This window comes from Nelumbo nucifera, chromosome 1 (genome assembly GCF_055504915.1).
Source record: "Nelumbo nucifera cultivar China Antique chromosome 1, China Antique-T2T, whole genome shotgun sequence".
NCBI lineage: Eukaryota > Viridiplantae > Streptophyta > Magnoliopsida > Proteales > Nelumbonaceae > Nelumbo > Nelumbo nucifera.
The window spans coordinates 212,626,660-212,642,708 of NC_142649.1; the positions used below are offsets into that span (position 1 = coordinate 212,626,660).

At 32.8% G+C, this 16,049-nt stretch overlaps 1 protein-coding gene across 3 annotated transcripts in view; it reads right to left on the reverse strand.

The window, feature by feature from the left end:
- Positions 1 to 11,393: 11,393 nt before the first annotated feature.
- Positions 11,394 to 16,049, reverse strand: part of GMI1 (gamma-irradiation and mitomycin c induced 1) — a 107,688-nt gene continuing 103,032 nt past the window's right edge. For 2 of the 3 annotated variants that reach the window (XM_088896117.1, XM_088896118.1), the window contains 4 exons: positions 13,617 to 13,833; positions 13,324 to 13,515; positions 12,741 to 13,061; positions 11,394 to 11,901 (listed from right to left, as the gene is read on the reverse strand). In XM_088896117.1, coding sequence (XP_088752243.1) covers positions 11,640 to 11,901; positions 12,741 to 13,061; positions 13,324 to 13,515; positions 13,617 to 13,833 — 992 coding nt within the window. In that variant the 3' untranslated portion in view covers positions 11,394 to 11,639. Of the gene's footprint in view, positions 11,902 to 12,740; positions 13,062 to 13,323; positions 13,516 to 13,616; positions 13,834 to 14,794; positions 14,910 to 16,049 lie in introns of all 3 variants that reach the window. The other variant, XM_010269291.3, reaches the window with a different exon arrangement.

The following is a 16,049-nucleotide window of genomic DNA, read 5'->3' on the forward strand; positions in this document are numbered from 1 at the left end:
ACAATCACATATTCATTTATACTTTGGTAAGGATCAAATACTAAACCAGTTGATCAGGATTTCATACCATTTCAATAAACTATTCAGCCTAAAAGCTTAAGCTGTTAGGTGAGATCCTTAATAGTTTTTTATTCTCTAATAGAAGTGACATTTTCTGGTGTCTCTCAATTATATAAAGGGACTTGAATGTGCTTGGGTTCAATTAGGTGATTACTTGAATCAGTTGTGGTATTTGCTTGTTCATTATAAAAGATTGAGTAGAAATAATTCTTTGAGGTGACAAGAGATACAACCACTAAACAGCAAAACACCACCATGAGCAACAACAAAATCACAAATTAAAAAAAAAATGAAAGGAATTGCTAAAGTAGAAGACAATGTTTTTAAAATTAGACTGGATAGGGAACCATTCTGGATCCGGTTCTCGGGTTGAATGGTCCGAACGGACAGCCTACTCTGACAAAAAAAAAATAAAAAACAGCCAAATACCATTGTTCGGGTTGACAATTCGACTGTCTCTGCCTAGGTCTGCAATTCACTGACCAAATTAATGATTTTTTTGCCAAAAGACGGTTTTGGGGTGAAACAGAACTAGCCATGTGACCAATTCCCAGTTTTTCCGATCTGACCATTTGGTCTAATTTTGAAAACACTAGTAGAAGAAAAACCACCTGTAGAAAAAACAAGAAAAAAACAAACATAGAATATCTTAGTTCAAGGTCTACCCTAAAAAATCTGTCCACCATTTTCTTTCATTAATTAATTTTCTACCATATTTCACACCCACTACTGTTATTTAAGCTTGATAAAAGTCTAGTTTATATAATTTAGCATATTACACACACATATATATATATATATATATATATAACCTTGATTCCGTCAATTTGGACTAGTATTTTAAACATTTCTAAAACACTATCTCTCACATGTTTCTCTCAACTTCCCATTCAATAATCTTCATCTTGAGAATGATTGATTCATCAATATTTTGAGAACAATTTGTGCTTTAGAATGGTTGTATTCATCACTTAGATATTTGTTGTTGTCCATGTCAGCCCATAAAATATCGAATGGGTAATTTAGTAATTTACTTTTATTTTTTTGATGAATTTTAGTAATTTGCATCTCCACCCATGTTAGCAAGGCAAAGGCCAAAATGTAGTTACAAAATAAAGTTTTGAAGGTAAGTGTTACCACCCTCTAAGTGTAGGGTGGTTATATGTAATTTACCCTAAAAAAGTAATACTATATCCCTTCCCCTGAGCATTTTGTTCATTCCAGCTTCTAAGAGTTCTACTATATAAAAAAGGAAAATTATTATTTGAGCTATCCGGGGGCTTCTAACAAATACTTAAAGTATCTCTTTGGTTTGAAAAATTACTTAAAGTACCCCTAAAGCTTCTCAAATATATTCTTAGTAACATCATGCTTTAAAATGGTCGGAAAGATTCTTTTGCCCTTAAATATTTTTCATATTTTCAAAATACGTTATACTATTTGCTCTTATTTTATTTCAAAATATGTTAGACAACTCACTTTAACTTGCTTGTTTACTCCTTTAGTTGAGCTTCAAAGTAAAAAAAGGAGGAAAATTAATGACTGAAAATAATTTATAGTAAAAAGGGGGAAACAAAGAATTCATTTATTATGTTGATGGTCTAGCCCGGTTTGGTTTGGAGAAAATATCAGACTAAATAAGAAAATCATAGTCTGAAAAATTCTCAAGCCATTACCAAACCAGTTTAGTATAGAAATCAAACCAGACCAAACTGTTTTATTATGTTCTAGTCCAGTTTCTTATATGTAATTTGAATCTCTCTCTATATATATTATTAATTTGGTTTATTGTCTAATGATCTGGTTTTTGAAATTCATAAACCAAATTTAATTTGGTTTCCAAATTTTTGTCATCTCTTTGAGACCCATAAGATGAGAGACGGTTGAAGTAGGCTATGCCCCATTCTTCTTCTTCTTTCCCCTCCATTTGATCACTTGGTGTATGGCTTGGAGTGTCATATGGATGCTAGACAACATTTCCAGGAAAAAAGAGGTGTACATTAGGATATGAATAGTGGTGGTTGTCGGTAGTTTCAATTAGACCTGTTCATGGGCTGGGCTTTGTTTATGTATCAACATAATACACTCAGGTCTGATCTGATCATCGGGCCTAGGTCTTGAGCTCGAGCCCAGTTCGAAGCCCGGCCCCAAGCCCAAGCCCAAGCCCAAGCCAGGCCAGAAATTTGAAAACAATTTTTTTCTTTTTTATTTAATAAAAAGTGTTTTGTTTATATTAAAAACCTCCAAAACTCAAAAATAATAAACATCTCACTATTACTTGGAAAAAAAGAGAAGAAGAACAAAGAAAAAATATTGTATATATAGTTTTTATTAAATAAAATATTTTTTTATTATTTAATACATAATATCAAATCGGGCTTGGGCTCAGGTCAGGATTTTTTGAGAAAGACCAAGCCTAACCCAAAAAAATTCGGGCCTAGTGCTTTAAGCCTAAGCCCGAGTCCGCGGGCCTAAAATTATGACCAAGCCCAACTAATAATGGGTTGGGTCGGGCCAGCCCATCGAGCTACCCGGCCCATAAACAAGTCTAGTTTCAATGTAGAGGACAGTTGTAATGGAATCTGAATCTCTTGTCTATAATAACTTTACCCACGTCTACCCACATATCATTGCAGCCACACATTGGGAACATCTATCCTCCTATATAATATTATGCACAAGGAAATGTACCCAACGCATAGGGATAATGTGTTGTGGGTAAAGGTAGGCAAAGTTATCGTGGGTTGGAGATCCAAAGTCGTAATGGTGTAGTTACAAGTGTAACTGTTATTATTAGCACTATGGATGTTTTAGGACAAATTGTCGGGCCATAACATGGCATAGCTACAATGATTCGTCAAATTTTGTATTTGATTTGGTTGTGGCTAACTAAGAAAAGCAGCTATTTTTCACCTATTTAGTGTTGTTTGGGAGTGTTTCACAATCGTTCTATTTTTGCTATGTGTCTTGTACGCTATATCAACAATTATATGAAATTGTATTTGGCAATCATGTTTCTCAAAAAAAATGTTTTTGTAATGATTAGCTTTGGGATTTGGGAAAGTAGGGGTTTCTTGAAATGCCAATATGATGTTATTGAAAATACTATAATTAATTAATTAATTAAATACTATAAATTAATAAATGTATTAATTATTAAAAATACTATAATTGATACATATCATTAAATACTATTAATTATTATTATTTTAATTTTATGCCAACAAAATTGCAATAACAAACTGGAAATAACGAAAGAAAATAATAACATAATTAATCCAAACATTTTCAAATAGATGGCAACATAAAAAACATAGAAAATCTACATTAAATTATAACAAAATTGCAACAACAAATTGGAAACACATCAATCACGTAAATGACATAAATAAAGCAAACATTTTCAAATAGATGGCAATAACAAAAACACAAATAATCTACATCAACTAACAAATTGAAAATGAGCTGTGAGCTAATCCAAGTATTTAATGACTTAATAAAAATATTATTTTTTAATAAATATTGTTAATTAATTAATAATACTATAAATAATAAAATTGTTAATTATTAAAATACTATTAATTAATAAATACATTATTTTTAATAAATATTGTTAATTAAAATATTATATTTATTAAAATTATTGTTAATTATTAAAATAATGTATTTATTGAAATTAGGGTTAATTAATACTATTAATTAATAATACTATGTTGAAATTACGATTAATTATTTAAAGGGCAAATTTCTTAAAGTACCCTTATGTTTTAGGAAATTGACTAACAATTGACTAATCCTTCCTTGTCATTAACACCCGTTAACAAAGATATGAGCAAGACTATTTTACCCTATACTCTTTTTTAAATTTTCAAAATACGTCTATCTTCGTCTACTATGTCGACATCCCTAGTGTCGTCAATAATGCTATTCGACCGATAGAGATTGGCAGAACCATTGATCTGAAGCTCGATAGAAATTACTTGCTTGAAGCAATAGAATCAACAATCTATGGAGGGACAATAGTAATCTCAAATCTCCTCTCACCAGAGCAGAGAGAGTTTTCTTCTGTAATTCCTGAAATAGATAAGTAGATCGAAAGAAACAAGAAAAAGGAACCATAGAGGTCGGAACCGCAGAGGTTGAATGCAATAGGGGAACCACAGTTACAGCCTTTCCTCTCTTCCTTCTTCCTCTCGTTCTCTTCCCTGGTGCCATAGGGGAGCCATCGGAATCATAGAAGTCGGAATCAAAAGCTGGGTGAAAAGCCTTCAAATGGTAAGACGTCATATCCCATCAGAACTGGGGTACGGTGATGAACTCCTCGAGGTTGTCAGGCTGGCGCTTGTGTCAGGCGGCCAGGTTGTCAGGTCGGCACCTGTGTCTGTCGGCGGGTCGGTGTCCGGGCCAGGTTGCCAGGTCGGCGCCTGTGTCCGTCGGCGGGTCGGTGTCCGGGCCAGGTTGCCAGGTCGGCGCCTGTGTCCGTCGGCGAGTCGGTGTCCGGGCCAGGTTTCCAAGTCGGCGCCTGTGTCCGTCGGCCGTCGGTGTCCGTCGGCGAGTCGGTGTCCGAGCCAGGTTGCCAGGTCGGCGCTTGTGTACGGGCCAGGTTGCCAGGTCGGCGCTTGAAACCTCATCATTTGTTCTCATTTGCTCTACAACTCCGATTCCTATTGATAGTCACTGATTATTGAAACCGCAAAGATCACCAACTATTCAATTTTGACCCCTGTTTGTTTACCTTGTTCTCTTAAAAGATACAAGAAAGAATCTTGGAAATTAAATATGTTGGAGTCTTGGAGATGTGGGTTTCACTTTGCTTTCCGGATTAATTTATCCAAAGAATAAAATAGAAAATGATAAGAGAAAATGGGAAAGAATAAATGTTTTAATGAAATCCTAGAAGAATTCAAAGTTAGTTAGATTGAAGAATGGATTTGGGTATTTATTTGAACTTGTATACGTAGTAAATGTAATTCTAATCTTTTCAACTACAAGATGATGCAACTTTATTACAGCTGGTCTACTGACTACCCAGAGTGTTGCTTTGGGTTCAAAAGTGTAAGTTGGGGGATTAATGAGAAGAAGAAATAACTTGTAAATAAGTGAAAACCAAGGTTTTTAAAATGATCCGGACAATGAACTGGTTAGGGGTCTGATTCCCGAGTCAAATGATTTGTTCATTTGAACCGAACAGACAGTCCGTTTTGACAAAAAAAAAAGGGCTAAATTGTTGAACGGCTTGAACACCCAGGTCAACAGTTTGCTAACCAAATCAATGGTTTTGGGGGAAATAACGGTTCTGGAGTAAATGGAATCAGTCACCTGACTGGTTCCCCATTTTTCTGGTATCTAGTCCGATCCGATTTTGAAAACCATGGTGAAAACAAAGGTTTATCTCTGACATGTTGGATTTCCAATTTGGTTTCTCTTAGTATCTCCTCACCATCCTGTAAGTGATTGATTGTATATGAAGCTTTCCTTGCAACACAAGCTACTGAGGACGTCCTCAGGCGACCTCATGCAACATGTTGCCCCTTTTTGGAAATCAAGGTAGGGAATATAGCTGTAGTGGTACACAGGGTTTAGTTCTTTCACCAGAGGATCATATGGGAAAAATTAGAGGTGATTAGGCCCCAAAAAATCATTAAAAAAGGCGGTAGAGGGTATTTTATAATTTTTCAAAGAATATGTCATATGTGACAGAGTGTGACGAAAATTAAAAGTAGGAGAGGTTTTAGACAGTTGTCTGAAAACTTAAGGATATTTTAAGACAATATGTAAATAACAAGGGTTGAGTTAGTTAATTAGCTAACCATAAGGATAGTTTAAGAAATTTTCTCTTATTTAAAATACTATATTTATTAAAATTATGGTTAATTAATAATGTCAATTATTAAATATTCTTAATTAATAATATTGTATTTATTGAAAATACTGTTAATTATTACGGTTAATTAATAAATACTGTATTTATGAAAATTCTGTAATTATTGAAAATATGGTTAATTAATAAATAATACTATATTTTTTAAAAAATATTAGTGTGAATCGTGTGTAGAATGGTTGGTGCGAACCGGCAAACTGTGGGTAGAATGGTTTGTGGAAATTGTGTGCAGCATGGTTTGGAATCGAGCGAACTTGGCAAACAATCGAAAACGGGTCGTGAGAACCTGTTTTCGTCGTCTTCTTTGCCCGAGCTAAAACGGGTCCTGTGACGACCCTTTTTTCATTTTTTATTATTTTTTGTTGTTTTATCTATTTTTTTAGTTATTAGTAAGTTGATTTTCCATGTTTTGGTTATTTTTTCAACATTTTGTAAAGAAAAGTAAAGAAATGAAGGAGAAATCAAATCATTTATTTTTTCAACATTTTAGCACTGTGTTCTATTGTTAATTTTTCAACATTCTCAACATCTTTTAAACGAAAAGAACCACCTAATACGTACCTGGTCTGAGCAAGAATAGTCTGAATGTTCATCAATGAAGAAAAGCCGGACTCTTAATCTGGTTTGCGCCTGAACATTCGTCTACAAAGAAAAGCTCTGAATCTGCAACCAACAAAGAACCTGCAACGAAAATAGTTAGTTTCAAAAACAACTATGAAACCAACTCTGACAACCAACAAAAAAGAGAAGACGTTTAGAACTTACTCACGTTGAGAACAATCTTTACAACGAACAATGTCTTTTGCAATGCTAAAAGTGTGAGAAAGAGGGAGAGAGTTTTGAGCATAGAGAGTGTAAGGAGGGAGGTGTTTAGAGTTCCCACGTTTGAAACAAAAGGCTCGAAGGAGATGCTTTTGGAGCTCAAACGTCTCCTGCAAAACATCTCCAACAAATTAATGTCATTGCTTCGGGAGTGCATGTTATTATGTGTACAATATTAATGGTTATTTATTTTTTGAAAAAAAAGATTCCAGAAAAATGAAAACACTCTAAAGCAACCCAAGCATAGCAATGTGCCAAGTCAGCACATTGCCTTTTAGTGTATATATATATATGTGTGTGTGTATGTATGTATATATATGTATATACATATATACATACATACGTACATACATATATACATATTTATATATATATAATTTTTTGAAGAAAATATAAAAACAATATAAAATAAAATAAAAACTTTATATTTTTGGTGTAATCTGCCCATGAAGAATAATTGTGTCATAGATCTATGGGTGATCTACCATATCCATAGATCTATTGAAAATTTTAAAATATTCATTTTTATTATTTTTTGTAATTTTTTGAATAAAATATTTATTTTTTCAATTTTAGTATGAAAAATATTTATTTTTTATAAAGCTAAAATATTTATTTTTTATTTTCTAATATTATTTTTTTTTCTAATTTTTGGTGTGATCTAACCATAATATTTACCATGTTGTAAATCTATGGATGATCTACCATATCCATTAAATTATTTTTCTATTACATTTTATTTTTGTTATAATTTTTGTAATAAAAAATATAATAATTGTTTGAATAAGAAATAAATAATTGTTTAAAAAATTATAGAAAAATGTTTTATTAAATAATTATTAAGCTTATATTTTGTAGTTATAACCTTATTAGAGAATACTTGTATGTTTCCATATGTTGATTATGAGATTTTTTCATAAAAATCAAATTTTAGGCCCTATATTTAATGTTATTGATGTATATTTATGATTTATGTATTAGAGTATCTATAGTGTTTTCATGCGTATTCTTAATTTTTCATACGCATCCATGCATATTCAAAGCGTATCTTGATATGTCTCTTAAATTTATCTTTCCGATACTTTAAACCTTGAGTTGACTACTTTTCCACATCATAGATTTTCCCTTTTGTGTGAAATGAAATACTCATAAATCAGGGCTTGCTTGTGAAATACATCTGGTACCAAACACCTACTTACTGTTTGATTATCTGCACAAATTTCCTTTATACTATGTTTGGTTTGAAGGAAAAAAAAATAGGGAAAGAAAGGAAAATGTGGAGAAACCTTTACAAACCTTGTATAGGTTTTCTTACGTTTTCCTTCATTTCCCTACCTTTTCCTTCAAATCAAACATAGCCTTAGCAAATCCATACACATAAGATGTAAATCTTTTGAACTTGTGCTGTCAGGTTCCTTTCTCCTTCATATTGATCCATGGTGATAAGAAATCGAAAAAAAATAAAGGCAATGACAAAACCTGTAGCGGTTGTATTCCATGGCAACGACAACAGCATGGAAGGACTTGGTTCCACAGTAAAATCCCAATATGTATTGGTCATCTCCTTAAAACACGGTAGTAAGCATCTAACCTAAATAGTTATGCCTTGGTCATCTTTCATGGCAACGTTGGCAACTGTTTCAATAGAAGATAGTGATAGATTGACTAATGAAACTAAAATGAAAAAAAAGTAAATAAATAAAAAGAATATGGGGTTTTTAAGTTAATTTTGGAATAAAGGGTAAAATGTTAATTCAGATATTATTAATTTGATTAAATTTAATTTAAATAATAGTGATTTATTTAAGTTACTGACTTTAATTTTGATAGTATTAATTTATGTTAAAAGTAATTTAATTATATTTAATAACAATAATCAAATTTAAATTTCATTACATATAAATGAAATGAAATGAAATTTAATATAATTTATTTTCAGTAATAGTAATCTAATTAAGTTGATTGTAATATTGATTACATTAGTTCAATTAATTATATTTAGATAGCTTTAGTTAAACTTAAGTAAAAGTAAGGTAATTACCAACCGAGGGCTGGCTTGTTGGTGTGTTAGCTGGTCTGTTCCAGCATTGATGCGGAACCGAATCTCACAACCAGCACTTTGGGAGAAAAGGGGTCAAGGGGGAAGTTATTAATGGTGCATGGCACCGAATAACAAAAGAAAAAAAGTAAAAGGAAGGTATTTACTAAAGAAGAAATCCCTACATCAATTGTTTAAGAATTAAAAGAGGAAGACCTATACATACAAATTAAATTAATTGATAAAATACTTAAATTTGGATAATTAATTAATATTATAATAATTAAATTAGTTTATGTTAATTTGGATGAGTTAATTTAATTTAGATTAGGGATGGCAATTTTCCCAATAAAATTTGGGCCTGTCCAGTCCTAAATGGGGGGGATTTTTCCCAATCTTAAATAGGGATTGAGAAAATATTTTTGCCCTGAATTAGGAATGAGGTGAGAATGGAATTTGTATATAATTCTTCAAACCCGCCCCCGAACCCAATGATAAATTAGTAAAATACCCTTATGTTTAATATTAATTTCTAAAATACTCATGAGTTTCTCCCAAATTCCTAAAACCCTAGAATCTCATAATTCTATTTCTAAAATAAACTCAAATTGGCATATCTAAATCCTAAAATACCTCCAAATTCCCATAATCATATTTCTAAAATATCACAAGTTAGATATATTTTTAAGCAATTGCCATGGAGCGGGGAAATTTGGAAATTGCCCAAGCCCCAATAAGGATTGGGTACTCTACCTTGAACCTGCCTTGCACTAGGGACGATGTCCCTCTTGCCATTCATACTTTAGATAACTACTGCTAATGATATTTAATAATCACTATTAATTATTAACAAAAACCAATAAAAATAAACAAAAGTTATTAAGAAAATAATATTTAATAGAAATTACTATTAATTGAAAACATCAAATTAGATTAATTGGTAAATTCCTTAAACCTCCCTTATAGTTTATAGTTTGACCTCTACAAAACCTCCCTTGGTGTAAAACTATCATAATGCTTTATTAATTACTAAATCAATTTAATTAGTTTATCACGATAGTGCCGTTATTAAGGTTTCAATTGGACTAAGAATGGCTCTATCCAATCTAAAGTTTAATAACTTCTTTTGCTTCTAGTGTTGTCATACCTTTTTTTCCTCTTATTTTTATTTTTAGTGCACTTTTTTCAAGTTAATCCAATCAAATTCAAGCTTAGATCTTGCATATCTTATCAAATTCAGTTTAAAATTTCGTTTGCATCCTTATGGACTCTATTGTGTTACATTTATCAAGAAAATGGGAAATTATTCAAGAGAATTGGAGACTCAAAAGAAAGAAAGGAAAAGAGAAAAAACCTTTACCTGGAAAGAGATGTGAGATCACCGGGATGGAAAAACTCATAAGCTGCCACATTCAGTGAAAATTGCATCATCACAACCGTGAAGCAAAGTTGTAGGATTTTAGAATTGATTTCTCCATCGGCAAATTTGGCCAAACAAAATTGATCAACTACAAAAGTGGTGAATCATAAAAATTTTCATGGCAAATGGTCCTTTCTATTCCATGCAAACATTGCTCCTTATCCCATCTTGAACATGTGATGAGCAAGGTTTAAAGTATTGGAAGCATTAAATGTATCAAAAAGACAAATTTAAGAGATATCAGGATATGCCTTAGATGCACATGGATACAGACAAAAAATTAAGATACGCATGGAAACACATGAAAACACTATAAATACTCTAATAAACCATAAACATACATCAATAACATTAAATATAGGGCCTAAATGAGCTATATATACATAAAAATTCACATCCTTTAGTGATTTTTATGAAAAACAAATCTCATAATCAACATATAGAAACGTAATGGTATTCTCTAATAAGGTTATAACTACAAAATATAAGCTTAATAATTCTTTAATGAAACATTTTCTATAATTTTTTAAACAATTATTTATTTCTTATTCAAACAATTATTTTATTACAAAAATTAGCAAATAGAATGTAATAGAAAAATAATTTTATGGATATGATAAATCATCCATATATTTACAACATGAATTATTATGGTTAGATCACACCAAAAACTAGAAAAAAATAAATATTACAAAAAATAAAAATAAATATTTTACGATAAATTTCAATAGATCAATTAATTAAAAATTGGAAAAAAAATTTAAAATTACAAAAAGTTAAAAAAATAGTTTTAATTTTACAAAAAAGTAAATATTTTTCATACTAAAATTGAAAAAATAAATATTTTTATTCAAAAAATTACAAAAAATAAAAAATAAATATTTTAGAAATTTCAATAGATCTATAGACGTCTCAAAGAAAATTTAATTCATTTTTTTTGCCTACAGAAAATTGTACTATATCAACCAATACACCCCAATACAATTACAATACAATCCCAATACGCACCAATACAAGTCCAATAGACCTTGATACGATTACAATATAGAATCGGTAGAATGAAAAGACATGGTACAAATGAGTTTGTAACACTTCCCGTGCCAACCCCTTGAAGATACGATACATATCAGTCGAATGGGAAATTTTGAACCTTGGTGATGAGTACCTCAGGATTTTGATCGTAAACGGTGCCTTTACATATATAATATATTGCTCCTACCAATTTCACAAGCTGTCAAAGCTCTTTTCAGTACTGATGTATATACATATTTATATACATTTGATATAATTTTGAGGTCGAGTAACAACTCCATTTCTACAAAAAAGCCTGCTAAAACCAGCTAGCAAGGCAACATCAATACACCCATTTACAAACATAATTAGGCTTAACAAAACATGGAAGTAGTGATTTCTATTTTCTAGTTCCCATCTTTGTTCAAATTGTACTCTAAATAGTATCCTATAAAAGGTCCCATCTCCTCCATGAACTCACGATACTTCCGGCTTTTTTTCCCGAATTTCTTTAAAGCTTCGGCATGGGCCATACTCTCTTTGACTATTTCATCACGAGTGACTTCCAATGCCAACCTTTTATCTTCAATCTGTTTCAGAATTTCCATGGTGTGCGGAGGGAAACATGTTTGAACTTCTGTGATAACTGGAAAGCAAACTTCTGGTTCACTGTATAGAATCCAAGATCAACTTCAATTAATATAGATGCAACAAAAGAACTTCAATTTCAAAATTCTGATAATAATAGACAGCCCTAGACTTTCTACTTTGACTTTAATCCTTAAAACCAGAGATATGTTAGCCTGAGAATATTTAATATGCTGGTAACTATCCTATTGACAAGCCAGAGTATGAGATACGTACGAATGTCCAAACAATTAATCATGAAGTTGCAATTTTCAACTTCACGAGGCTACAAAACCTAGATCATGTTTTGACGGTAGGTACAAATCTTCTGTAGGATAAGTCATTACAACAGCAAGCAACTTAACATTTGGTAAGATGACCGGACTATTTCTTTAGGTTGGACCAATCCCTGGCTGTACATCCAGCACCAGCACTGGATATACCAGATGGACACTTTACTCGTACACTATGAACACTTCAAGTATATACAGTATATTTAAATTTTTTTTTGTTCATTTGAATTTTCATAAAACTTGGCAAGATGCAAAAATTATACAACCGAGATTGACAAAAGGAATAAACATAAGAGGCATGGATTTAGAATGTTCAAATGGATACTATCAGTATTTGTATCCTTTTCCTAGTTCTCAAGAGATGGGGAGTTACATTCCCATCTCCATGTCTATTTCCGTTTCTACACTCACAAGTAGGCATCTTAGTCAAGCATATTTCATTTTGAAGGTATGAGCAAAACCATGTGAGACCTAGCAATCACAGACTGTTATATTAATGACAGTTGGCTGGGTGAAGACTATAAGATGAATTTGAAAGCTGTACTATAAAGATCATTAACTAGAAAGTACAATACAAATTGCACATACCAATATCCAAGGGAAATAACTCCACTGCCTTTCATGATTCCACCATCCAGCGAAACAGCTCCATGCTTTGCATAGGCACGAGCATGTATCATGTGGTCCCTAGTGTCATACACATGGAGTTCACCGAAAAGAAGATAGAATAGTGTCTCTCTCAGCCCATGACCTTTAGCCGTCCTTGTTTTTAAGTGATGAATATCTAGGTTGATCATATTAACTGCATATCCTAAGAATCCAGGTGCGATGTTCCCACTAGGTAAGAGTGGTTCAGACAAGGCCAACTTCCTCTGAGGATCATTGGCAACAAATTTTCCACTGTACGGTCTGCCACCAAGAGAAAATGAGTCAGTTCTCTACCAGATGGTACTTCCTGTATGTAGAGACAAACAATTTGATAAAAGGGGCCACTTCCCAATGCAGGTCCGGCCTATCTGGGGTCTTGTCAGCCTGACATTTTACCATTACATCAAGTAAATAGCACACTAACAATTTGATAAATATCTTAAATTTCAGAAAATCCTCGTGTTGGAAAAGTTGATTTACTTTATGATTAAAAAAGTCAATAATGGAATTTACAAGCTGCTACCTTATGTCTTCAAGGCAGATCACAAGAAACCGGCCATTGATTGATTTCCCAAGTGCAGCTGCTGTTGCATGGAGTGCATGTTCAGGATCTATCTTTCCATTCTTTTCATATTTCTCAAGAGAACTTGCAGCCGCATAGGACTTGCATACAACTGCAAGCATGTTTTCTTCACCCAAATATTCTGCAAATATCCTGCCAACAGACAAACTAGGATGAATTACATTCTAGGTCAATAGACATGGTATTTTTGGCTCAAGTCAATCTTTAAGGTGAAACGGAGTGAAGTAGATTACCTACTAAGGTCATTACTATCAACTGTTCCAAGAAGTGCAACAACACCAACCATATCTTGCTTGAAATAGTCCTGTGGTTCTTGCAACTGAACAGCCTTTGAAAAATTACACAGAACAGCAGCAGCTGTCCCAACTTTTCTTTCAATCCGTTTCACTATGATCTCTTTCTCATTCAACACATTGTCCAACTGGCTCAATAGTTGAGGTGCCATCAATGCTGGTAATTACACCAACAAACAAAACTAGTTTAAGGCAATTGATTTTATCAAACTCCAAAGTTCATCATGACTCATAAAACAGCCATTTTGTGCAAAAAAAAAAAAAAAAAAAAAAACAAAAGAGGCCAAGACCGGATGTGACCAGAGCATTGGTGAATGGTCTAAAGTTCATCATGAAACTATGGATATCCTCAACAGGAAATTAACATACATTGTCTCATTTTATGAAAATTTACTTTTTTAATCAATATTGTTTAAGTATCTAGAAAACAAAGGGGAATCCAAAATTCCAAATAGGCAGAACCGGGCTTACAGAGCATAATTAAGAATATACAAAGGCAGCCTTACTACTCAATCCCAAGGCCAGGAGCCCTCAAAACAAGGTCGTTGTTTCACTTCTAGTGAGGGGATCAGCAAGATCATTTCCTAATCATGGAACCCAACTAAATGAGCTATTCAAGCTGAGAACCAAGGATCTGACTTCTCAAATCTGGTGCCTGAGTGTCCAGGGGAAGTGACTTGTTTGAACTAGTTTACAGCCATCCAATTAGAACCTGGAACTCCCCTTATATAATCAAGCTTTCCTGTGCATTGTGTTAGCTCCAGATCTTGGAGCATTAAGAGTAGTCATCTCTTAGAGAAATTCCAATACCAATTATGCTCATGAAGTTTTAACGCTAACATTCCAAAACTAGCAAACAGCTAGAAAACAAGTAAAATGGAAGAACAGATTGGCATTAGACATAATACAAAGAATGCCTTCAAATTATTTTGACTTGGCACTGGATCCTTCTAAATGATTTATTTGATGAAATTGCTGCACGGACATCAAGTAATTCACTGCATCTTTAATAATGCCTAAAAGGCCAAAGATACTTTGTCTGCTTACAGAACTTGGCATCCATTTGAGTACAGCAGAAGAAGTAGCAAAAGGAATGAATACGAGAATAATTTCACAACCTTCCAAGTTATATATGTCTTGCTCTGTTGATTCCTTCTTCTCATTCAGCATTTTGAGTTTCCTTTCATGGTCTCCAACCCGCGAACCAATATTGCAAACATTGCCCTCAAGATCCTGTGAGCAAAGAAGTGTAAAAACATGGAATGTAGACATCGTGAGGGCAAGGTTCAAAATTTCGCAATGTATCGGCCCATATCAGCCGATACGTATTGTTCCATTAAAGGCCCGATACAGAACGTATAGAAACCAATCGTTTCATTTCTTTTCATCTGTATTGGGCAGATACAGGCCCATATCGGACCGTTTCAGGTCTGTATTGGCCGATACATTATGAATTAATTAATTATTCTCCCCCTCATTAATTACTTTAATTACTCCCTCTCTCATTAATTACTTCAATTATTCCCTCTCTCATTAATGTTTCTTTTATTGTTAATCCATCTCATTAGTTACTTCCTCTCTCTCTCCGTGTCTCACTCATCTTTAAGGTAAGTTATGAATTTGAATTTCAAATTTGGCATGCCATTCTAATGCCTAACGCACATAATTTTGGGTTTAAAAACTAAAGTAGGCTATAAGAAGGTTTGAACCATGGACACTAGTTTTTAATGACCATGAGTCCACCACTATGCCCAAATCTATTTTGTTATTTAAATTTTATGCATTTTAATCCTTAAATAAACCTTTTCTTTTTAGTGGGTGTTTATAGGGGTGATTATGGATTCGGTCAGGCTTAAAGTCCTTTATATATAAAATATTACATATAATATTTATATTAAATGACATATAATATGCATATAATTTTTTGATACATCATATAATATAAAATATTATATATGTTACAGTAGTAGTTTCGGCAGTTTGACCCAGTAGAGAATGAAGGAGAGAGAGAAGAAGAAGAAAAAGAAATAGTCAACCTTAGTAGGCTAAACCCTATTAGTCGATCATAATATGAATTAGGGATTCTAATTAGTGCACAAAGACTAAACTGCCCCCACTTAAGTATGGGACAAGATGACTACAGAAGTAATATTAGGACTGCCACAAATGCATATAACTTAAACAAAATGTAAAGACTAATCTACCCTTATTCGACCAACTCTAACACTCCCCCTCAAGCTGGAGAATATATGTCATATAATCCAAACTTGTTACATATATAGTTCACTCCCTGAGCTCAAACCTTTTGTAAACAAATCTGCCCACTGATCACCTGAGCCCACATGTTCTGTGCTTATCTCTCTAGTAAGGACT